This window comes from Delphinapterus leucas, chromosome 8 (assembly GCF_059928025.1).
Source record: "Delphinapterus leucas isolate spDelLeu-1000000601 "Yukka" chromosome 8, BTC_Dleu_Yukka2, whole genome shotgun sequence".
Lineage (NCBI taxonomy): Eukaryota > Metazoa > Chordata > Mammalia > Artiodactyla > Monodontidae > Delphinapterus > Delphinapterus leucas.
In genome coordinates this window covers 102,284,832-102,310,113 of record NC_143136.1, presented here as the reverse complement: position 1 = coordinate 102,310,113, position 25,282 = coordinate 102,284,832, and the positions used below count along the sequence as shown (strand labels likewise).

General features: G+C 51.4%; 1 protein-coding gene across 1 annotated transcript in view; it reads left to right on the top strand.

Annotated features, from left to right (window-relative positions):
* Nucleotides 1-25,282, top strand: part of CLASP1 (cytoplasmic linker associated protein 1) — a 266,955-nt gene that overhangs the window by 223,818 nt on the left and 17,855 nt on the right. The window contains exons 36-40 of the mRNA XM_089916904.1: nucleotides 1,689-1,805; nucleotides 6,192-6,342; nucleotides 11,581-11,827; nucleotides 14,456-14,646; nucleotides 16,678-16,806. Coding sequence (XP_089773030.1) covers nucleotides 1,689-1,805; nucleotides 6,192-6,342; nucleotides 11,581-11,827; nucleotides 14,456-14,646; nucleotides 16,678-16,806 — 835 coding nt within the window. The remainder of the gene's footprint in view (nucleotides 1-1,688; nucleotides 1,806-6,191; nucleotides 6,343-11,580; nucleotides 11,828-14,455; nucleotides 14,647-16,677; nucleotides 16,807-25,282) is intronic.

The window sequence follows — 25,282 nt, the reverse complement described above, 5'->3', positions numbered from 1 at the left end:
AAACATTTATTTTCTATGACCCGCTATTTTATCTTTCCCATTGGATGTTAGCTTTTTGTCCTTAAGGGGAAGAGTTACTGAGTTGTTTGTTTTTAATCTAACTTTGAGTATCAAAATAAACTAGTTACTTTTTTTTTAGTCCAAAAATTCTACACTCAGATTATGCTGGGAATAAGAAAATACTCTAACATGATGAACACATTTAATTTGATAGTTTAAAAAAAAAATCGCTAGTGAGGAATTCATTTTTATCCACCCAGTAACATTAGAGAAGCCATAGCAAACAAGTTAGACTTTTGTGGAAGTTCCATCCATCAGTCATCATTTCTGTGGGAGAGAGGAGTCCTGCTTATTCCCAGTGAGCAAACAGATGCTCCAAGTCTTCGGGGAGAAGATGAATGGCCTGGAGAGTTCCATCATTAAACACACATTTACATTTCAGCTCATTTCACCGAGTGTGATCGATGCTAATTGAAAAACAGAGTTGCAAGGGGCTTCAGCAATTACGTGCAGTCCGTTCCCTTTAAGATAGAAAAAGCACGTGGCCGTCCTCACTCTGGTCTGCTGTGCATTCCTGACAAGCATGCCGTGGAGCGCTCAGCAAATAACCTCTGGTAACCCAACAATAAAAGGCAATTTTAGGTGGATTTTACACTCATCCCGTCAGACGATCAAGCGTGTGCACGGACTCAAGATGGGGATCAAGCTGGAGACCCCCTCCCACAGGGAGGTGCTGGCGCATCCTCTTGGTCCTCCCCCTACTGGCAGGGCCCCAGTTGAGGGGGTCTCCCGTGTCCTCTTGTGCCGCTGACTCAGTGTGTGGCCTAGAGGAGACCTTTGGCCCTTCTGTGCCACAGTGACTGCTCCCCTCCACACCTTGTATTCCTTATAAAATGGGGCCTTCGCTGTCCTCAGGTGAGGACCAGCTCTGGACCACTGCTCTCAGAACCGCCATGAGTGCCGGGGCAGGCGTGCTGCTCCGTAGGGACCCTGGTCCTGTGGACCCCTTGGCCTGGTATCCCATTTGCGGTTAGCTCAGTTCACGCCCGTCCCGTGTCTCTGGGTCTGTTGAACTGCAGCAGTTGTTAGAACTCTGGCAGGGCCTTTGCACACCCAGGTCACTTAGGGACACCTGCCAGGTGAGGAGAGCCTGTGTTCTCAGGCGCACTTTAGTCCTCATATCAGGTCACGTGAGCATTCCCCCCTCTCGGAGCCAGCCTGTGGGCCATGGCCCGCCCCCCCAGTGGTGCTGTTGTTTTCACAGAAGGAAATACCCATCTGAGGGTCGTCCCGGTGGGGGGACGCGTTGTCCCCTGCCTGAGAGATCTGGCCGGGTGGCACCTTCCCTGAGGCTTCCTGCTCCCGTCCCTTCGGTCCCATTTGAATTAAGGCCCATGAATCCTTCTTTGGTTCTTTCTGAAATAACCGATTGCATTATCTGCAAGTACATCTGTGTTTTTTGCATGTAAGTGCTTGTAATTTCCTTTACACACACACAGTCCTGTAGTTGGAATCGCATGTGATTTAAAAACATAAATGCAGGACTCAGAATTGGTTTTTGTCCCCGAATGGTGCAGCATGACTCTGGGTAGAGCTTTGTCAGGGAGAGGGGCTCTAGGACAGAGAGTATAGTGCCGCCCTTGCCTGTCTTGTCTCTTTCTCTGACTCTCGTCTTCTGATCACCGCAGTCGGTTGTGGGGTTGCAGTGCCGATGGGTGGTCGAAGCAGCCAGCTCCCTTTCCTCAGCCTAGCTCCATCCCCACCGCTCCCTCCCACAAGACTCTCAGGCGCCCTTACTCTCCCAGGTAACAAGCTACCTGTTCCACTTCTCTGAGGTGTCACAATATTATTGCACTTCCAACGTCGCCTCAGGTCTCTGGGGAAGCCTCTCCGCCGCCTCCGGCTGAGACCAGCGGGGCTAGAGCCTTGGTGAGAAGTGTGAGCCAGGGGCGTGGCCTCGGCCAGACCTCTCGAGAACGCTCCTACGGTGCCCCCAGGAGAGGGGACCATTGCATCAACTTTCCACATCCACCGACATCTGTGGTTGCAGCGCTCGGCCCCTGGAAGGGGCTCGGGCGATGCGTGCCGTCAGGGCTGCGACCGGGCGCGGTGTCCCCAGCCTTCTGCTCGACCGCACAGGGCTGCTTCCTCCCAAACCTGAGGTCCTCAGTCCTGCTGTCAGTGGTGTGGGCCAGTGTCCTTCCTGATGTCCCGTCCTGATGTCCCGTCCTGATGTCCCACATGTGCTGATAGTCTGAGGACTCAGATCCAGAAAGGCAGCCCCGAGAGGTGCCCTCCCCGTGACATCCCATAAAGGGGGCCCAGCACCGGGCGGGAGAGCCGTGGGGTCCCCACAGGCTTCTGGCCGAATGCGACAGTGCTTTACAAAGGAGACTCCATGGGCTCCTACGGATTCGTGTTTGAGGGTCTCTTAGGTGCTTTTTATAAAGGTCCAAAGATCAGAGGATCCCTTCCCTGGAGCCCTATGATTACATGAGCAGAGGACGGAGCAGTCCAGCTGCCTCTGTGCTGTGTGAGATGAGTTTGCACCCTCTGTGGCAGGACAAGGGTAAAGACAAAACAAAATAAAGAAGTCTTACTTTTGAATGCCTCAGAGATAGCTTTTGCACAGAAGATTTACATTCTTTCTTTATGTCCTCGACACAGCGAGACTGTATGTAGTAAACAAGTCAGCTAAGTGCTTTAACAGCATCTTCCTTTGGAAACTCTCCCAGTTCTGAAAGTAGCTTCTAAAACGTGCAGAGACTCCTGTGGTGACTGTCCAGATGCGCAGGTTGGGGCACGGGCACGTCGACAGTGAGACGGCTGCGTCCTCAGTGTTAATAAAGTGTGCCACTGCATTTGTCTTAAAGGTTAGTCATGCCTCAACGTATCAGACCGGTTGATTGACCGTCTCCCAGTACACTGACCTGTGTGCCTTACTGGGCACCAAGCTTCACCCCCAGCCAGTCTTCCCATCCGGCCACTGAGACCACCCTCCAGAGGACATCTGTTCCCAGAATCACCTTTTACACGTGTGTACAATGCTACAGCTAACACTTCACAAACAACTATAACTTCTGTTAACTGTCAGAGGGAGAGAGAGTGGACCCAGAGACCTTTACACTTAGAGAACCTATCGGTTACATAAAACTAAGAGGAAATCTGTATCTTTTCTCTTCGCCAAAACCCTGTTGATTTCATGAGAACGAACAATTATCCTCATTCCATACCTAGTATCTTTTCCCTACAAAATGACGAAGAAGAAGCTCTCAGAAGGCACACTTCCTGTCTCCGGCTTTTCTTTCCTTGGTGACCTGACCTCACGCATCTCCCCGCCTCCGCTGTGCAGCCTTTCTGCAGGGTGAGGCCAGAGCCTTCTTCTGCCCCGGTATTGGGTGCCCTGGCCTGACCTCAGGTCAGTGAGTATTGACCGATTGAGCAACTCTTCCTAATCTAAAGAACCCTATGGAAACCTTTCTGGAGTCTAATCACAGTGTTTACAGACTCCTAGGACCTGGCCTTTAACCTAAGGGACTATACCTCCGAGCTAAAACAAGACAGAATGTGAGGGCAGGTGGCAGATTGGGGTTCACCCAACCAGGTCTCTTCTAAGCAGAGCTGCTGCCTCCCCCTTGCTGTTCCCTTGTGGGTATTGCTTGTCGGGACCACATCACCTGTGATTCCCTGATGACGGCATCCACGAGAGTGTCCTTTTTCCCTATGAAATAAGGGCTCACAGGTATTGACTGGAAAAAACGCAAACGCCAGAACGTGAAATGGCAAGGAAAGCGACACTGTCTGCTTCCCTTTAGAGGAAAATAATGCTCTGTCTCACCTGGAGCTCACAGTTTCCACTTCATACCAAGGAGATGCTTCAAAGCTCAAGCTAGTGAGCCTAAAAGAAGTGTCCCCAATAGATTGTGCCTGGCCGTGCACACGTTCTCCTAAATTGGAAGTCAGAGTTGGTTTATTAATTGAACGTAAGAAGGAGGAACATTAAGTGGCAGAATCCTTTATTTTCCTATTTTAAAGAGAGGCTGCTATCATGCTAAAGTTATGTGAGCCGAAATGAGGTATTTTAAGAAAGTTCAGGGTAGGAATAATGGGATGAACTACATGAAACCTAACATCTTCTGAAGCGACATGGAGAATAATATTGTGACATCCCTTAAAAGCTGAACGTCCCCCAGACTTCCTCCTGTCCATCCCTCCATCCTTCCTGTTTTGTTTCGGTTTTTTCCCTTTTGCATGGGCTATGTTACTCTTTTTGGTTGTTGTGATTAATAGTATTTTCAGGCATCTTTTTACATCTCGTATACATATTTTTTGTTTAAGTCATATTCAGCCTTTATTTATGAAAAACGGTGTACTGGCCAGATGTATAAATGCCTTTGCTCACCCATAAGCTGGTGCTGTGCTGTTCTAGAAGGGGCCGGGGAGGGGAACGGTCAGGGGGCCCCAGTGCTCCCCAGTCACGCTTTCTTCATGCCAAAGGGGTATTATTGCCTCTTAGACAGATAACGTTATGAACTTAGAAGGGGTTGAAATCTTGAATTCTGTTCAGGTTTTTTGATTCTGCTTCCTGCCAGTGTATACACGGAGTCTTAGCTGTAAACGTGTTGAAGCTCACAATTCTTTTTGTTTGATGGCCAGAGCCAGTCTTTGAGTTGGCGTGTGTTTTTGTGAGCTCTCCAAGTGCAGTTGGGGTGTCTGTGTTCTTTCATTCATCAGAAGAGAAGAATGGGTTCTACCTGGGCCAGGTTTGCAACAGGAGAGTGAATTCATCTCGCCGGGTGAATGAATTCAGATCTTGTACTCTCGCAGGACCCATCCGGCCTTAGAAAACACTCGGGTCATTACAGCCTCCAGCCAGTAGCGGTCTGGCTACTCCAAGTGAGCGCTGTTCAAATCTTGTCTTGTTCATCTGCCCAAACCTTAAAAAAAAAAAAAAAAAAAAAAGTGTGTGTGTTGAGGGAGAGGTTGGTAAACATTTTTTGTTTTTAAGTTACAGGGAAGTTTCCTCTCAACAGAATGCACAGGACTGGCTGGGTTGCCCTTAGCCGGGGTTCCCACCAGTGGGTGACTGGTTTCAGTTATTTCTCTTTGGAAGAAGAGAAAGATCGGTCTTCTTTAGTCCTTAATAATGCATGTTGTTGAATGCTTACTTATATACAGCCAAGGATTCTTTTAATGTCCTTGGTAGTTCTCAGTATAGCTCAGGACTGTCTGGAGATGAAATTAGACCAACTCATCCGATTTTTTCTTGAATACTTTCTTGGGGCAAGTGACGGTTTATTCTTTTTGAGGGAAGGTAATGGTTGTTGTTCTTAGGATCTTCTGTCTGTTTCAGTGTACTTTTCAAACATGTAAAGGTCACTTGTTGATGCACTGCGTTACACCAGAAGGCTGTTGAGGATTTTTGCTTTACTTTGTGTTTTGCTATGCTAAATGTCTGAAAGGACAACAGTTGACGTCACTTTTCTGTAAGGGACAAATATTTCTTGCTTTTTGGAGTGCTTTTAGATATTCATCTGGAAGTGTGACTCATCTTTATAAGATCTGCTTTCACTGTAAAACTCCCACTATCCGTGTCTAGAAGAATTTGGTTATTCAAGCAAATTCCTGGATTAGATGGCGTGAGAGGCTTTCAGGAGTCCGTTGGTGGATCTGACTTTGAGGCATTTTCTACTCTGGGGTTTTATTTCATAGGTTTCTGATACTGGTGAGCATAACCCAGCTTTCTGAGGTCATGCACTTTGCTCCTTTAAAATTGGTGTGTAATAACTAGCTTTCTTTTCATTTATTTGTACATTTGAGACCAGTAACAACCAAACTGCGTTTTTCCATCTTCAAGATACGAAAGTTATTTTTCCACGTCCATTAACCTCGTGCATCGTCACCAGTTGTCCCTCTTTGAGTTCCTGCATTCTCGTGGTTCTTGTTGTTTCCCACTGGCTCTTATTGAGTGCTGATGTCATGTGTTTGGGACCAGATCTGACAAGGAAGCTGTATGATTCAATTGTCCAGTGGTGGTACTCTTAACAAAAGATGTCTTCCTTATCATTCCAAATCACCTAAAGAAACTATAATTACGTCTTACTCCGTAAATGATTAGAAGTCATTTTTACCCATACCTCAATTTTATGCATGTGCCTTAATTTAAGAAATGAAATATTTTTGCTCTTTAGCCTGCTGGACTATGATACCGAGAACCTGAACTCTGAAGAAATCTATAGTTCTTTGCGTGGAGTGACAGAAGCCATCGAAAAGTTTAGTTTTCGAAGCCAGGAGGATCTGAATGAGCCCATTAAAAGAGACGGCAGGAAGGACTGTGATGTCGTGAGTACCCGCAGGCTAACAGGGCCATTCATCAGTGAGGGGGCGGTCACCACCCAGGCCGGTAGAGAGCTGTGTGTCCCTTAAGGGATAGTCCTGAACGCTGACCGCGGGGATTACTGAACTCCAACATTATTTTTATCTCGTAGTTAGAATGGTATGATTTTAAGAGGCCCAGGGCAACTTTACGAAATTGCAGCAGCCCTCAGCTATATTGGTGAAGAATGTTAAATGCCCTTTCTCTCAGCTGGCTTTCCTTTATCCTGGACACGTTTTTGTTCCTCTGATATGATAAAAACAGTGAGCCTGCGCCCGACGCCAGCGTGGCTCTCCGGGAGCTGCAGCCTCCTGCAGAGGGGCAGAGTGGCGCAGGACAGATCTGCAGAGGAGACGATGTCACCCTCTGAGCACGGAGGCCACGAGGTCACGAGGCACTTGTCGGGTCAAGTAGGAGGTTGTCGTCTGAGAGGGGCCTGTGAGAAGGCAGAGGGATGGGAGTGGGCACGGGGGCAGGGAGAAGGTGGGCGTGCCCTGGTGTTGGGGAGGCCCTGGGAAGAGAAGGGCGTTCACACCGGGGGTGCACAGCCATCGTCCAGACTACTCTGGGGCCCCTGAAGAATCTGAAGGATTTTTAACCAGGGAAGAGCCATGGTCCCACGCACGTCTAAGGAGGGTCGCTGTCACTCTGCGATGGGGAGTGACCCTGGAGGGAGCTGGGCCGGGTAGCGCGTGAGCAGAAGCGGGAGAGCCGGAGAGTCCGGCAGGGACTGTCGAGGAAGTGCTGCTGCACCGCAGTGAGGCGATGTCACGGGGAGAAGAGGCAATGTGGAGCCCTGTGGAGCGCAGTGAGACATCCAGGCAGACGCAGCCACAGGCCTTCGGGTGCGCAGCCTGGAGTTGAGGCTGGCGATTTGGGCTGCAGGTGGAGGTTTGAGGGACACTGACTAGATGCTTGATGGTAACTAAAGAAAAGTAAGTGAAATCAGCCAAGTGGAGGAGGGTAAGGGCCGAATCCTCAGGAGCATCACCACTGAGGGAAAGACAGAAGAAGGGGGCTCAAGAAGGAGAGCTGAGGAGAATGTGGCGTCCTGGAATTTGAGGGGGGCTTTCGGGAAGGATGTTCCAGCCAAAGGGGTCTCGAGTCAGACGTGGACTGAAAGGGCTCCACTGGATCTTTTTTTTACGGTCTGCATTAAATAGTCTATTTTAATCTAGAATATTTAAACCACACAGCTACTCACCGGTGTTTGGATGTAGGGCCAAGACCTTTTCTTTGAGATTGGGCCCCTGTCTGGACTTCTGTCTTCTTTTTCTTAAATAGCTTTTAGACCTAATCACAGTCTGTAGTTTCCAGGGTTAGTTTCTCCGGGAGTCCATTGAGTGTTGTGAGCAGAGCTGAGAGCAGAGCTGGGAGTGGACACGAGGTCACAGTGGGCCGAGGGCCAACTCGAGCACAGGCTGGAGCGAGGAGGGGCCGACGGCGGGTGTGCAGTGGGAGAGACCTGGCCCGTGTGGAGAGAAAGGTGTTGGCTCTGCAGTGGGGGAAGTGGACGATTCACGGACACGGGTCCTTGAGGACGTGGGGAGGTGGCGAGACGGGGGCCCTGGGGGAGCGGGTTGGCCTTAGCCAGGAAGGAGGGGAGCGGGCCTGTGGAAGCGGGACTTGGAGGGTGTCCACACTGGCAGCTCTGCTGTCCATGGGCAGCGCTTGTGCTGAGGAGACGGGAAAGGCTTCTGAAGTGCATGCGAGGAACTTGGGGTCGGGTGGGGTTCTGATCAGGGAAACAGAAGTCCTGCCAGGAACAGCAGAGGCCCCAGGAGAAGCTGGATGACAGAGGTATAGAGCCAGCATGTAAAGAAAAGAAGGAAGAAAAAACATCTTTAGAGAGAGCCACCATTAACACTTGGGTGTGCATCTTTCTATTCCCTTAGGTGTACCTGTACATGTCTGTATGTGTAGGGGTGTATGGAGCGTGTTCTTTAAGGTAAAGGTGACTTCATAGGGTGCCTCCTGTTTGGTGTCATCTTTCATGTGCCTTCTTGTGGCTGGATGATAGTTCAGCGTAAGGATATGTGCCACAGTCATGTCCTCGGTGCCCTATTTGGGAACGTTTAGGTTGTTTCCAACTTCTCAAAGTATGAAAAAACACCGTGCCGGATGTTGAAAGGAGTGGGGGGAAGGTGGAGAGAGCAGGCCCGTACCAGGATGGGGAAGCGGGGAGCTGGGAGGGGCTGCGGGACTGGCAGGGGGTGGCAGACGGGGCGCTGACGGGTCTCGGCTCAGAGGGGCGGGGAGGGGAAAAGGAAGAGTTGAGGAAGTCCAAAGTCAGCATCTTCGCCACTCGTCACCAAATGTTAGCTAAGAAGCCGCTATAAAAGTGCAGTAAGTGTGGAAGAGTCAGGCACCCGCATCTCTCTGCTCAAGCTTGACCAGCGGGCCCAGTCTGGTCAGACAGAGTCCGTCAGGGCGCAGGTCACATCCAGGGGGAGGGTGGGTCACACAGGCAGAGAGAGACACAAACGCGTGCACGTCCAGCCTTCCGGGCAGTTACAGAAATCCCACAGGCAGATTCTGAGGTTCCATTTCTTTGTCTCAAGTAGAAATTAGAGCACTTGATGCCAGAAGGGACATCAGGAACGAGTGTAGTACTGATGGCTTGGAAAATTGATGCGGCTCTTTTGGAGCTTAGTGAAAAGTCGTATTCAGCAAAAGCGATTTTAAGTTTCATATCCTTTATCTAAAAATCTAACTTCTGGCAATCTGCGCCAAGTAACTAACTTGACAAAAGGGAAGAAAGACGTTATTTACACAAAGTAGCTTATTTCAGCATTATTTATAATAGCAAGAAACAAAAACATTAAGGAAAACACAGAAGGGGAATCAGGCAGTAAATCTTATTAAAACACAAGAAATAGTGGTGTGATTAAACATTATGGCTGCAAAATTTTTATTTACGTGGGACATGCTGATCCTTTGAGGAAAGCAAAATATATGCTGTTCTGTGCACTGTGATTCCCACTCTATAAAATCTGCATGCAGACTAAGACTGGGGTAATATAATATACCGAGTTAAGAAAGCACGATTTTGTTGTTAAAAGTGATTAGTATTAGGAGTTTAGTTTTCTATTTTTCAATAAATTATTTTATTTTATTTATTTTTGGCTGCATTGGGTTTTCGCTGCTGCGCGCGGGCTTTCTCTAGTTGCGGCGAGCGGGGGCCCCTCCTGGTTGCGGTGCACGGGCTTCTTCTCACTGCGGTGGCTTCTCTTGTTGCGGAGCACAGGCTCTAGGCACAAGGGCTTCAGTAGTTGTGGCTCACGGGCCCTAGAGCGCAGGCTCAGTAGTTGTGGCGCACGGGCTTAGTTGCTCCGTGGCATGTGGGGTCTTCCTGGACCAGGGCTCCAACCCACGTCCCCTGCATTGGCAGGCGGATTCTTAACCACTGCGCCACCAGGGAAGCCCTAGCTTTCTTTTTTGAATGTCTGAAGTTTTTAAACCCTTTCTCCTTTTATAAATAATCTTTTCATTATATTAATCATACATGTTTTACTTTTAGAAGAGAGTTACATAGAGAAAAAAATTAAAATCATCCATGAATCATCTTATACCGAGAGAAAACCCCTGTTAAGTCTCATTTTGTTCATGTCTGTACACATATTATATATTCTTTTATATCCTAACAGTTCTATTAGGACAAAATCTTCTGGGTGGGATGTGTAAGAACCAAACGCATCCCAGCAGTTCCACTAGGTGTATATCCAAAGAAAATGAAAGAAGGGACTTGAACAGATATTTGTGTACCAGTGTTCAGAGTGGTGTTAGGCACAGTAGCCCAAAGGTAGAAGCAGCCCAAGTGTCCATCAACAAATAAATGGATAAACAAAACGTAGTATGCACATGCAATAGAATATTATTCAGCCATAAAAAGGAATGTAATACTGACACATGTTACAACATGAGTGGACCTTGAAAACATTATGCTAAGTGAAATAAGCCAGACACAGAAAGACAAACACTGTGTGATTCCACTTATATGATGTCCCTAGAGCAGCCAAATTCATAGAGACAGAAAGTAGAACAGAGGTTTCCAGGGCTGGAAGGGGCAGGGAGGCACAGAGTTTCAGTTGGGGAAGATGAAAAAGTTTTGCCCAAAGTATAACGTAGTGGTAATGGTTACACCACATTGTGAACGTAATGTCACTGGATTATACGCGTATGAATTACATGATTGAATTTTTAACATACATATATAAAACTACAATAAAAACCGCACAAAGGCATAAGCGTGGGTGACAGCGGTGCACCTTGTCAGCAGCACAAGGAAAAAGTGCCACAGGGCTCACCAGGGTGGTCTGGCTGCCTGGAATTGGTTCCCCCACTGTCCTGTAGTCACGCGCCTGAGATGAGGGAAGTGACCGTTTTGCTCTGTCCCCTGCAGTCAGCCACACTTGCTCTGTTCCCTGCAAAGGGAGCCAGACAGGCCAGTGTGCGCAGAAGAAAGGGCCTCAGGGAGAGAAGGGGGTCAGAAACATGACACAAGGGCCAGGGGCCCAGAGGTTTAATTAGTTGAAGACAAAACTCAGTGCATATCAGGAAAGACATTTTCAGACAATATTGAAGACCTGTTCTTTGACCAGTGTAAAGACCAGTTCTGAGAGTCAGAAATCCCCAAAGGAAAAGCCATCTGCCTGGGGGATGTCATGTTCTCCATAGTGAGACGTTTCACCACTTGAGGGGAATATAGCAGGGGACTCGTGGGTGGTGGGACCACTGTAGGTCTCGAGAGGGTCATCGGGGGAGCATTTGTCCATGGCGTTGTGTCAGGGTGTCAGTGAGAAAACCCGTCCTGTCGGTGGTGAAGGAAGTTGGCTGGGGTGTTGTGGGCACCTGAGGTTCCTGGGGGACTGGGGGTGCCAGGTGTGCAGACTGCCTTCTCAAGGGCTCCTCAGAATTTCATGTCACTAATCTGTCAAAAATGAGTCAAATTAGTCAGCAAATGCAAAGTAAAACAGACATTCCTTGTAAACTAATGAATGAATAGATGAGAATATCAGCGTGTTCTGTCCCCTCTGAGGTAGCTTATGAGCTAGGTATTTACAAATGGAGGCACTAACAACCGTCCTTTTGTCAGTGGCCAGACTTCAAGTGAGAAATCTCTGGCTCTCCTAATAATTCTGAAGATTTAAAGGAAGAGTTTGAGACAAGCACTGAAAAGGAACTAACAGTGTGCTGTGCCCCAGGTGTCCCGCGATGGTGGCATCACCTCCCCCGCCACTGAGGGCCGGGGCGGCAGCGATGCAGTGGAAGGAGGCCGGACGGCTCTGGACAACAAGACCTCCCTCCTCAACACCCAGCCCCCGCGTGCCTTCCCGGGGCCACGGGCGCGGGACTACAGCCCCTACCCCTACTCGGACACCATCAGCACCTACGACAAGACGGCCCTGAAGGAGGCCGTGTTCGACGATGACATGGAGCAGCTGCGAGACGGTCTGTCTCTCCTGGTGCCACTCCCATCCCCCCACCCCCCAACCAGGGCAGCTCCGGGCACGCGAGGGTGGACTGGGGGCCTGCTCTGCTCAGTCGTCTGTGTGCCTGGGTGTGGGGGCACACAGAGGATCCGTGGGGACGGCCTTGTGAGGAACCACGACCCGGGCGGCGGTGAGAGCGGGGCGTGGGCAATGGGGCGCCCGGGTGCAGCCTCTGGTGTGCGCTTTCCCGTCCCGCTCTGTGGCCGGGAGGCCCGGAGCTCTGTTGGGTGGCTTCCCTCTGCTGTCTCAGCAGCATTTGAGCCAGGTCTCCCGAGCTGCTTGTGTCACCTTCGGTCCTGTAGGTGGGGAGGGGATCTAACCTGCCCTGGGCACCTGCGTGGCGTGTGCTGGCTGCTGAGACAGGGATCATTCCCATCATACGGGTTAGGAAACTGAGGTCCAGAAAGGTGAAGTTACTGCCCCAAGTATAATAACACACTTGATATGGAGCAGAACTGGTCTGGGTTTTCTTCTGACACTTGTGTTAAGACCAGTGTCCATTACTGAGTAACAAGTGAGTGAGTACTTATTGCTATGAAGTATTTTTATCTGGAAGTTATTTTTTTCTCTTTTCACCTCACTGGCTTGTTCATGTGTTTTGGTTTATTTCAACTTAATAATTAATTTAAAAAATCTTATATATGTATACTTTGTTTCCAAGCCTGCTATTTTATGTTGCTTTCAATTTTGAATGAAGAATTATATTAGGACCTTAAATCAGAATTCTAAGCAGTTAACATTCAGTGAAGGCCTACTGTGTGTCGCAAAGGTTGTGGCTTGCCAGGGCTGGCTGTGCAGGGAAACGAGACACAGCCCCCGGCCCCAGAGTGCAAGGCCCGTCAGGGGAAACAGGCTCATTGTGGTGGCAGGCGTAGAGGCGAGGGCCATTTTAGCAGCGGCTGCTGGATCCAGGGGAACATGAAAGGAAGAAAACTGCGCTCTCGGTGGGTCAGGCAGTGATGGGACCCTGAGACAGAAGGGAAGGCCTTCCACGGTCTGAAAGCACAAGTAGCTTCAGGGGCTTGAGAGCGTGACCCCTTGGCTGTTGATTGCTACTTGCCAGTGGGGAGCAGGTCGGTCTGTACCCAGCCGTCCGTCTGCTGGGCAGGAGGCTGGTGGTGGAGGGTTGACTTGGACTTGCGCTGCCTAGGAGTTGTGGACTGTTGCCTTTCTTTGCTCATAGAGCTGGCACAGCGTTTAACTTACCCAGTTGTTGGTCTTATTTAAGACAGACTGGAGATTGGGATGTTGGCTGTAATTTATCCACTAACCATATGCTAAAAGGCGTAAAGGAAAAGGTAGGATGGCAGGGGCGGAGATGAGAGGGTTCTTGAAGACGTCAACTTTCTCATTCTTAGAAGCTAAAGAAATATGTGAGTACAAGTTTAGGTTCCTAATGATTTGTCTTTGTTTTTTCGTCCTTTCTACTTAAAGTGAATATTCAGAGTTGAGATCTCTTAAAACAGGGGTCCCCACCCCCTCGGCCGTGGACCGGTACCAGTCCGTGGCCTGTTAGGAACCGGGCTACACAGCAGGACACGTGAGCGACAGGCGAGCGAGCGAAGCTTCATCTGCTTCCCATCGCTCACGTCACCGCCTGGACCATCCCCCACCCCCAGCCCCGGTCTGGGGAAAAATTGTCTTCCACAAAACCGCTCCCCGGTGCCAAAAAGGTTGGGGACCGCTGTCTTAAAAGAACATGGAAAGAGAAGGGATATGCCCCTCTGCCATATAAACCACACCCAAGTCCCCGCAAGCAGTTACGCTACGTGATTTTGGCAGGCCTGGCCGTCTGTGAATGGACAGTCCGTGGGTAGCCTAGACACCGCGATCCGTGTTTGTTTACACTCTGGGCGCTCAGGAAGGGAATGGGCATGAGTGGGTCAGACACGGTGGCGGAGGGCCTGGAGGAAGCTGCGCCCACTGGGTGTTTGTTTACACTCTGGGCGCTCAGGAAGGGAATGGGCATGAGTGGGTCAGACACGGTGGCGGAGGGCCTGGAGGAAGCTGCGCCCACTGGGTGTTTGTTTACACTCTGGGCGCTCAGGAAGGGAATGGGCATGAGTGGGTCAGACACGGTGGCGGAGGGCCTGGAGGAAGCTGCGCCCACTGGGTGTTTGTTTACACTCTGGGCGCTCAGAGTGGGTCAGACACGGTGGCGGAGGGCCTGGAGGAAGCTGCGCCCACTGGGTGTTTGTTTACACTCTGGGCGCTCAGAGTGGGTCAGACACGGTGGCGGAGGGCCTGGAGGAAGCTGCGCCCACTGGGTCTGAGAGTAGTGAGGGTGTTCCTGGCAGGGCCTGGCTGGGGATGGTTGCAGGGAGCGGAGTTGGGAAGAAGACGATGCAGGAGGGGCTTGGGGGGGGGTCCTCCTCTTTGTCTGAAATAGGAGGGAGAGAGGCCGGTCAGCCCGGGAAGGGTGCTGTGTGTTGGTCCCGGAGCACTAGACACCTGTACTCACCCGTTTTCACAGTTAACCTGGCGAGGTGACCTGCTGGGGGTGTGACGTGAGGCCAGTGCCCAGCGCGGCCCACCTCCTGGAGTCAGGAGGGCGGGGGTGCTGAGCATCTGTCTTGTGTCCCCCAAGTGCCCATTGACCACTCGGACCTGGTGGCGGACCTCCTGAAAGAGCTGTCCAACCACAACGAGCGGGTGGAGGAGCGCAAGGGCGCCCTGCTGGAGCTGCTCAAGATCGCGCGCGAGGACAGCCTGGGTGTCTGGGAGGAGCACTTCAAGACTGTCCTGCTACTGCTGCTGGAGACGCTGGGGGACAAGGACGTGAGCGACCCCCCTCCCCCCTCCCCCCTCTCTCCCTCCCTTCCCCTCCCCTCCCCTCTCTCCCCTCCCCTCCCCCTCCCTTCCCCTCCCCCTCCCTCCCCTCCCCTCCCCCTCCCTTCCCCTCCCCCTCTCTCCCTCCCCTCCCCCTCCCTTCCCCTCCCCTCCCCCTCCCTTCCCCTCCCCCTCCCCTCCCTCCCTCTCCCCCTTCCCTCCCCTCCCTCTCTCCCCCTCCCCTCCCTCTCTCCCCCTCCCCCTCCCCTCCCCCTCTCTCCCTCCCCTTCCCCCCTCCCCCTCTCCCTCCCCTTCCTCCCCTCTCCCCCTCTCTCCCGCTTCCCCTCCCTCTCTCCCCTCCCTCCCTCCCCTCCCTCCCCCCCTCCCCCTCCCCTCCTGGGTGGCCAGGCCTGGGCCCACGGCTCCCCTCCACTCCTGTGCTGTGCTTCCTGTTGGCACCAAGACAGCTTTCAGGTTTTCTGGACCCAGCCAGTTAGTGGAGACAGGCCCCACCCTGGCCTCCACGCAGGTTTTTCTGTAATTGGGTTTGTAGTCGTTGAGGGAGACGTGCTCCCTCTTTGGTCCCTTTCACAAAATTTCTTAAGAGTTTGCTAGTGTAGGAATGTGGCTTGTTTTTTTACGATGGGGTTTTCTTCCTTAGGAGTTTTATTTATGCTTCACATGCAGTTGAGAAATCAGAGGCTCATTTTTGGAAGACCATACTAAACCCTACTAAATGCGCCTTCCCTGGGGCTCTGTGTTGGTTCACCCCTGCATTGTTAACAGTTTCAGCGACAGATCCCAGAAGCAGAGATCATTACTGTTTTCTGTTATCGTCCATTATTATTTTTAAAGTAGAAAGCCGTCTCCACGCGGTGACACTTGAATGTGACTCTTCAAGGGGTGAGCACCCTGATCAGAGGCCCACCTCCCCCCGACCTGCTGTGCAGCCGCTCCCTTGTGTGTGTGGCAGCAGGAGTAAATGTTAGGACTTCCCTGGATTAAAGTCTAGAAGTAAAACTCCATCTCTGTGCTCCAGGCTTCGTGTAGGTCAGCAGAAGCACAAGTACAATAAGTGTGGTGAACAGCTCAAGGGGTAGGACCAGACAGATTTCGAGGAAGTTGGGCACGGCCCAGGGCAGAGGTCATGCCCAGGTTGCGTTGATGGTGATCTTAATGGAAGACAGGTGAGCAGAGGCTGGCAAATGTTATGGTGACTCCAGTTGCTGTCTGGTGCTTAGGGACGCATGGTTTGGTGTGGGGTTAATCAAGGTAGAAGAACGGCGATGAAAGATCTGTATTCGCTTTTCTTAAGACAAAGTACCTGTTGGCACCTGAAGCGCTTCTAGTGGTTGGCTTTGTCAGGAGGAGAAACGATGTCATGGAGAGGGCAGGGGATGGTGTGTGAGCCTGTGGCTGATGCAGGTGAGTGGCAGAGAATCAGAATGTTCTGTCTGGTGTAAACCCCATTCTCTGTTGTTGAGATTAGGGGTCTGTTTGGAATGGCTTTCCTCCAGATGCATGACTCAGGCCTCAAGTAGCTGGAGTTCTGTACACGTTCTCCTCCCCCATGACCTGCTCACACAGGAGGTCAGGAATATCAGCAGGTCTCCCACTGTCCTGAGAGAGTCCACTGTCTGACAGGTCGTGTCGATGAAACATGTAGGTGCCCTTTACATAGGGCATAGGGCTGTCCTTTTACATAGTTTACAGATACACACCTGAGCCTCAGAAAATCCGGAGCCGCCCCCCGGGAGACTGATAGTGAACTTACCAGTCGTCCTCATTTGGTCTCGTTCAGGAAGCCTTCCTGGGGTCCCTCTCAGGTGCCGGGTCCCGGGATGTCCCCACAGGCACAGCACCCGCCCTCTTGGAGCCGGCCATCTGGGAGCCTCCATCCAGGAAGCCTGGCGTCCGTGTCGCAGTGCCTGCAGGGCGCCAGGGACCCAGGCCTGGGAGCCGGTCTCGGGGCCCCGCTGGCCGTGTGCACAGAGAGGCGCCGCGAGGCGTTTGCTGATGTCCGTCTCTCCTCTGCCCCAGCACTCCATCCGCGCGCTGGCACTCAGGGTGCTGCGGGAGACCTTGAGAAGCCAGCCAGCAAGGTTTAAACACTACGCGGAGCTGACGATCATGAAGACGCTGGAAGCCCACAAAGACTCCCACAAGGAGGTGAGCCAGCCTCTGGCGCACAGCCCTGCCGCTGCGGGGTCTGAGCAGTGCTGCGGGGGCCCCTGGCGGCAGGGCTCCCCGAGCCTCGTCCGGGCCGGTCTGCCCTTTCCCCTGCGGTCAGGGTGGGGATGGAGACGTGCAAGCCTCGCTCTGGGCCCTCAGCCAGGCTCCCTCACCCACAGGGCCCCGCTCTCCTCGGGGGGCTGTCACCCCACCGCCGCCCACAGGAGAGCTAGGTGAGGCTGGCACGTGCGGGCGGGCTCCCCCTACGGGCTCGAAGGACTGGAGGCGGCCCGCCCGCTCTGTGGGCTCCGGACGCGTGAGGCATCCGCACTCTCCTCGGGCTCCCGTCACGGGGCAGGGAGGGTGCGTTTCTGGGCCCGACGTGTGTGCACGCAGAGGCCAGCCCGTGCGTCCTCGTCCAGTCGCTTGCTGGACTGTCCCGGGGCCTGCCGCCCGCAGTCCTCTGCGTATCGAGAGATGGGAAGTGGGGTGGGTGGAGCGTCCTAAAGGGAGAAGGTTTCAGGGACGCCTGCCAGTGAAAGGCACTGTGGAAAACAACCGTCTAGTTCCAGGTTTGGAAAACTTAACTTGGTGAAACAGTGGGTTTGACCCCGAAGTGAGACATAAGCACATGTCAGTTCAATCTTTTGGCTCCCGTGTGACTCTCGCGACCACAGCCGTGGATTAAAGGAACTGTGATTAGAGCAGTTCTCTTCACAGCGAGAATCAGACCCTGAATCATGGCTTTTTCCTCTGTTCAGCAGTTACGTGGCTACTGAACAGAGACCGGTCTGGCCCCCTCGGGTTCCCACCACAGCTGCAGGCTCAGCGAGGTTGAGGGCGTCCCTCTGGCCGGGCATCTCTCCACCCAGCAGTCCTAGTGCCACACAGGTGCATGAGTGATGGGTGTGTGTGCAAACCACTCACTCACACTTCCGGGATCCAGCTTGGTTGCCTGATGGCGACAGCACCTACTCATGTTCGAACAAAACGCTTTCCACTTCAGATAACTCATTTGCAAAATGTGAGGACCAGGTAAGCTAACAGTAGTCACCGTAATTATTCCCAGGTGAGGAAGAAGGTCCAGGAGGTCCCATCCTTTGTCAGGTGATGCACACGTGGCAGTTCCTGGCAGAACCAAGATGTGAACCAGGTCGTGTGTCTTTTAAGGGGCAACTGGCCTGTGCTCTTTTTTTTTTTTTTTTTTTAACCACGATAGCTTCTCCTTAATGAGAATACATGATGGAAAAAACGACATGAAATGGACGTTCTTTTACATACATACGATGTCAGTTGTTTTCAGAGGGGAGGACATATTGAGACTGTGACACTGAGGTGAAACAAAGCCACCTGCACGGCGTGGCGGTCACTAGCCATCCCCTTGGCAGACGTCTGTCTTTACAGTGGCCGTCCTGATCGTAACCTCCAGGACTTGGACGGTGGACCCGGAGAAGTATACGTTACCAGAAGTTGCTCTTTACTGTTTACGTGAGAGATCTTGTTGTTTTTCCCTGCAAAGCGAGAGACTGAGGAGAGAACGTTCTTCGCTTTGAAGTCCTTTAGGTTGCGTAAGGGACACAAGCAGAAAACACCTGCTGCTTAAAGCAAACGTAGCAGCACTCAGTTGCCGTGGAATTCTTGTAACCCAAGGGTCTCCATGCGGCTGTCACTGATTTCCTGATAAGCAGGTTGAGGAAACACCGTGTTCTGAAATGACTGCGGTTACTGGCAGGCCTCCCCTGCTTTGCATGCTTTCAGACTCACCTTGACTTGGTGCCCTTGTCGTTTTCCTTATGAAACTTCACGCTGTCACTTTGCCTGAAGCTTCTGACTTGGGCATCTGTATGTTTTGGTGTTAGGTATCGTTTTCGTTTTTGTTTTTCTTTTCCTTTAAAACTCTTCCATGTGGTCTTTCTCTGGCTTTGCCAATCCGCGTTTGTCTTTAGGCCGGATAGTTAGACGTACAGGGTCTGTCTGGTAGCCGTTGTGCTGGCATATCCCACACAGTATGTCTCTGGTTGCTACGTTTTCTCGTCTGCACATTCAAACATCGTTCCCACATTTATTGACTGGAAAGGAGCCGAAGTGTTTCTAGACCTGGTTACTAGTCAGACAGGGGCCAGTCTCTCTTCCCGTCTAAATTGGCACTCCCAAAGTGTGCTCCTCCCGGCGACAGCTCTGGGCACCTCCTTCTCGTTACAGCTAGTTGGTTTTGTGTCCACAGGCAAAACCCAGGCTTTGGCAGATGAAGGAGTTGGACCAGCAGGTGGACACAGAGCGGCTGTGAGAGCGCTTGTCACCAGACATGTCTTTCCTTGGCCGCTGTGGCCGGGGCCCCGCCAGCGTGCGCACTGTAGTTCTGGCCGCGGGGCTGTAGCAATGAAGCACTTCTCGAAATGCAGTTTCTATAAGTTGAAAGGTGTCGTAAGGCCCTTACGGAAGATGCATAAAGCAGGGCTGAGGATAAGATGACTTGTTTGTCACCGATAAGCCAGAGACTGTGTTCCCAGGGTCTTAAACAGGAGCTATGAGTGCAAGACACTTTTGTCACACGCTGAAACGTGCCGGGCACTAAATCTGTCTCAGGCATCGTTCATCATAAGCTAACGGAGATGTTTTACAATAAGCAAGATAGAGGATTCGGGTACCGGTTTAAAGTTTTTATTTTGAAAGTTGGTATTGGGAATTCCCTGGCGGTCCAGTGGTTCGGACTCAGCGCTTTCACTGCCGAGGGCCTGGGTTCGATCCCTGGTCGGGGAACTAAGATCCCATAACCTCGCAGCGTGGCCCAAAAAGTAATTAAATAAATAATTAAAAGTTGGTGTTTGTCCGGTTAGACAGTTTTCATATTTCCTATTTGAATAAGTAAATCTCTTTCATTGTCTAGCTCCTTATTTTTATCTTTTTAGTAAATAAAATGTGCTATTGAGTTTCAGTAGCTCATTAATGAAGTTACTGTGGTATACCATAGTGTTAGCTTTTAGCAAACATCCGAAGGGGCGAAGGGCTTGATAGTGACCTTTTAAAATCTTACGCCCCCTTTTCTGTTTTTCAAGAAACAACTCCATTCATGTTAACACTTTTTATCTGAGAACTTGAAATCCGTTTGTTGGGGCTGGTACAGAACCTCTCCTTCAATGATTACGAGAAGATTTAGAGCTAAGAAGAGCACTGATACTTCGCATGCGATTCTGGGGTCAGTGGGAGCGCGAATCTAGAGGGGGAAAGCCTGGTTTTCGGTCCAGCATCCGACCTCCAGCCCAGCTGTCGGTTTGATCCCTTCTGTCTAAGCCTGTGTAGCGTGGCCGCCTCGAGAATCAGACACGGGACATGGAAGCATGCTTCCAACACCGTCAGGCACTGTACCAGTATTGCTACGTAAAGCCGTCTTCAGACATCCGTACCGTCTCAGAGGCACTCGTTTCAGTAGCTGTTGCTCCCAGGCCCTGCGGCTTACGTGCGGTACCCAGAGTGCTGGGGTCCTTGCTCGCCGTTCTGTTTAAACTTGAGAGGAGCACCAACTCTGTTTCTTTGAAGATGTTCTATACTTGAGACTTTTTGCTGACCTCGGCCACGTTAATGAATATTCCATTACGTTTTCCTGTTAAAAAGAGGAAAATATCAGCTTCGTTTTATGTCGCCCCAGGAGGTCACCAGACATTTCTTGCCCCACAGCAGCCTTGGTGTTTAAGGCATCAGAATCCAGCCTCAGGTGGTTTGGCTTGTTTGGGGAAGTTTGAGTCTCAGGTAAATATGAAACAACCACTGTTACGTCTCCCAGGGTTTTATTTTGAAATCATTTCTAATTAGTTTTATGATTGCAAGGAATTAAAAAAGCAAAGCCAGACTAAATTTATTTTTACAATAGAACTTTTTGGGGACCTCTTGGCAAATATCACAGCCTGAGCAGAGCAGCGGCGTGTCAGAGAGAAAGCACTTTAGCGAGCTGACGTTGTGCTTCAAATACCAATTAGAATCACTCTCTGACCATGGCTCACCCAGGCCCCCTGCATCTGGAGTGGCCCTGAGAAGCCTCTCGGGGCAGCGGCCGTGTGTCAGTGGGTTCTGAAGAACAGTGCATTGTGTGAGCGTGGAAAGATTATTTCCCCTCTCTGGACCTTGGGTTTCTAATCTGTTAGCCCAGGGAGTGGACTGCATGCTTATCTGTGTGTCATCCGGCCTCAGGATAATGGAGGAGGCTGCTGAGTAACAAACCTCAACCTTTCTAGATTCTAAGTCTCCAGTCTTCTTTGGGCCCGGTCTTGGGATATAGCCAGAGGCCCTATTTCCTTTGTAACCTTCAGCCTTTGAACAAAAAGACAAAACCAGAGACCTGTATAGTCATTTAAAAGGTCAAAGTTGCTGAGCCAGACAGTCTGACACTCGTAGCACAAACTGGTAAATGTCCCATTATTGGGCGGGTTGCAGGGCGGTGCTCAGACCTAAAGGAACTTACACGGCTTAGGTGACGTTAGAGCAGAGGAATTCACGTGGGGTCCAGAGAGAAGTGCGCTGGGAGTCTGGGGCAGTTCGGGAGGATGCTGGCGGTGAGCCAAGCAGCGAGGCCCAGGGCCCGCGAGTCAGGGCGGCGAGGAGGCTGGCACTGTGAACACTGAAGACACCGTCTTTTATCCTCTTCCAGTGAAGAAATAGACCGGTTCTGAGTAAAGCAGACATAACCGCATTTCTCGAACTATATCTCAGAAGGCTATCGAAATTTGGGTGAATAAACTTTGGGCTGTGTCTCTGGGCTCCCGCGTCGGCTGAATCTCTCGGCATCTCCACTGGAGGGGCCGTCACACTCCCACACTTGAGGCCGGGAACACCAGGAGTTGATGGATTTGAGAGGCGCGGAAGAGGAGTTCTGTGCGTGGCCCACCTTCCGCCTCCCAGGCTCTTCCGAGGGGCCAGCCATCCCGGCGTCCGAGGCGTCCTCCAAGGTGGGGACACGGCCCCCTCCTGGGCACCCACCCTGTGACTCCGTGGCATTGTCCCCCATCAGCCCTGATTCTCCCCCTTGGGGTGGGACAGAATAAGTCTCCCACCTCGGAGCCTTTCTGCGTTCGAGACGATGTTGCCCTGAATGCGCTTCTCCAGGGCGGGGGCTCTGATGGCCGTGTGGTCAGAGACCATCCGTGCAGGCTATACCATCTGAAATTGTACGTGTGCATTTTCCAGGAGAAAGTCCTCATCAGCGAGGTCTGGGAGATAAGGTTTCACGCTCCAAACTGATGTAAGCATTCTAGATTCGCATCCCCCCTCATTTTACTGATGAGGGAAACTGAGGCCCAGACAGTAGAAGAAAGTCCTCCCACGTTCACCTCACTAGTTGATGTCCCTGAACTTGGACCCTGAAGGTTGTTCCTTTCCTCCCCCCGTCCTGTGGTGCCGGGTCCGGCAGACAGGGGACTTGCATGCTGGGTTCAGGTCCCCGGTGGCGCCCACCTGAGCTGGCAGCAGGCAGAGCAGTGCTGCCCACACTCCTGCCCCGCCCCACCAGAGACACAGCCGCCCCTCCACGGTGGGCGCACCACGCTGGTGGGCACACGCCCGGCACCTGGCCTGTTCGGTGAGGCCTCCCCGGCCTTTCCCAGAAGGTGGCGCCAGCCTCTCCCTTCGGGAGCCATGGTTCCTGAACACCCGCTGGCTGGCTGGCTGGCTTTCAGTCAGCCAGTTAGGCTGCCGCATCGGTGACAGAGCCCAGTCAAACCCTGTGAACTTAAAACACGCAGTCCAAATTTTGACAGGTTCTGTGCTCTCAAAGAAACCTTATCTTTAAGCAAACATTCATCAATATTCTGAGTAACGATCTCATTTTTTTAAAAGTTAGATAAGGAAATTATGCTTTTCCTAGCTAGACACTGTTATTTCAGTAAGTTAGAAAAAGCAGAATTCCTGTGTTCCTTACCAGACTGCAGCAAAGTCAGCAGAACTGGAACAGTCTTGGTCACTTGGGGTAGATGACAGCCCCGAAGGCTGCCTGATCCCCCTTGCTCTCATCAGCATCCCTGCCCCCTTGGAAAACATCTTTGCCCCCTCTGGCCACCTTGTCTGCTAGACAGTACTGTCCTCCTTCCTCTCTGCTGCCCGTGTTTACTTTTGCTCTCTGTTTGCTTATACTTATAATCTTTGCTTCTTATGTTACACAGAACACAGGGGCAAAACCTAAAGTTCACCCTGAATCAGGCAGTGGGCCAGCCGCTGGGAGCTTGGCATGTAGAGGGAAGTTGAGAACACCGACCCGCCTTGCCAAAAACAGCATCTGTCTTGGGAAACTTGTTCTAACCTCAGTGAAAGAGGGGGCCTCAGACGGGCCTTCTTAAAGCGCAGCTTCTGGCATTTTTTTTTCAGGCATTTTCAGAAAACCTACATTTGATTAAATGCTTCCTGCAAGCGACGTCAAGAATTCGTGGAGTTTTATATGACAAAGTTCTCCTTGGGTTTGGGTTTCAGCTCAGCAGACCTGAGAAGGTCTGTTTCCCAGCAGCTCCCTGCAGGGTAACTCCTGTGACCTGGATGATAGCAGAGCGTGGGGAGGTTGCGGGGAGGAGGGGACCCCTCGTGTTAGAGTCTCGCTGTGAACCTGGCCATTTATTTCCCTGAGAGGCGCCGGGAGGTTTCTAGTTTGCGCCTCTCAAGACTTAAGTGGCGCTGCTGGGACTTGAACCCCAGTCTGTCTCCCAAGCCAGTGTCTTCCCTCCCACTGAGCTGTGCCCACCTCCTGGTGGTCTCCTGAATTCCCCTACATCAGTGTTTTCCAACTTGAATATTGTCTATGAAATCATCCAGTATATCATTTCATTTTTTTTTTCCATGTTTAAAAACTAAGACCTCAGGTTTCGTCAGTTAGTTACTATCACTCAGCTTTCTGACCAGTGTGTTGTGACACCTGTAAACAGTGGTTTCTTACAGTAGAAGGGCATTGGTGTCCCACTGCGGGACCCGATTGGAGAAGGGATGGGCCCCCTCTTCCACCGTCTGCCTAGCCGTGTGTAACACGCCAGACGCCTGGCTCTGCCAGGTCCGCCGTGGACTGACCACACTCTCAGGGACATGCCTGAGCTCAGGAGGAAGCACAGCACTTCATCTAGTAATTGTTGCGTGATGGAGCCCTTCTAAGCGATATGCTGTCCCTCTCCAAACAAACCGATCACTGAGCATTTAAATACACACACACACACACACACACATACACACACACACACACACTGTGGGGAAATGAGTTGGACAGACACTTACTGAGCACCTAGTGCATGATGATGGACACTGCTGGGCATGGGGACAGAAGGGTGGCCAACATGGGAGCTTGCCTTCAAGGAGCCCTTAGTCTAGTGGGGAGACGGTGTCAGCAGAGCAATGAAGTGCAGTGATCAGGGTGCCCCGGGGGTTCCGTGGGGGTGAGGGGGACCTGCCCGGCCAGGTCACTAGCGCAAGTGAGCAACTTTCAGGAAGTGAAGGGAGCTGGCGGGGCCCCACAGCGGCTGGCGGGGTGCATCTTTGCCCAGTGTTCCCGCTCAGGCCTCGTTTCCTTGCGTGCCTGGTCATCGGGGTGGCCCTTTGGAGTGAGTATTGGACCGAGCAGACCCCTGGGCGTAGGCCCTGGGCCTCTGGACCGAGCCCTGGAGCCTTGTGGGGCACCTCAGTGGCCCAGCCCCACTTCTCTGCTGTTCCTCCACCAAGGCCGAGCTCGGAGCCACACAGGCTCTGCAGCTACAGTCGTTGCTGTGTCATCTTTCTTAATCCAGATAGCTGTAAAAGTAGGTGTTTTGTTAATCTCCGCTATGGAATTTTTAAAAATTGAGGCTCCTCTTGGTAGAGGAACGAACTGAGGTGCGTCTGCTGCGCTGCTCTCAAGAGGCTGAGCATGTGCCTGTCTGACTCTGCCCTTCTTGGGGTGAGAGGTTAAAGATCATGTAGGCACAGCAGACTCTCTGCTGTCAGGGGACCTGAGTGGGACAAACCGCAGTTCGTAGGCGACGAAGTTGGCAGGAGAAACATTATGATGGGCTTCCTTTAAATAGTCTCATTTCCGTGTGTGTCTGTGTGTCTGTGTGTGTGTGTCTGTATATATGTGTGTATATATATGTGTGTATGTATATGTGTCTTTATATATGTGTGTACATGTGTCTTGTGTGTGTATGTGTGTATATCTGTGTGTCTCTGTGTGTGTATGTGTGTGCATATGTGTCTATATGTGTCTATGTGTGTGTCTGTATTGTGTGTGTGTATATCTGTGTATGTGTGTGTGTATATCTGTCTTTGTGTATGTGTGTGTATATATGTGTGTATATCTGTGTGTCTGTGTGTGTGTTGTATATGTGTGTGTGTATATCTGTGTCTGTGTGTATATGTGTGTGTGTATCTGTGTGTATATGTGTGTCTGTATGTGTGTATATATGTGTGTGTATATGTGTGTATGTGTATATATGTGTCTGTGTGTGTATATATGTGTCTGTGTGTGTATATATGTGTG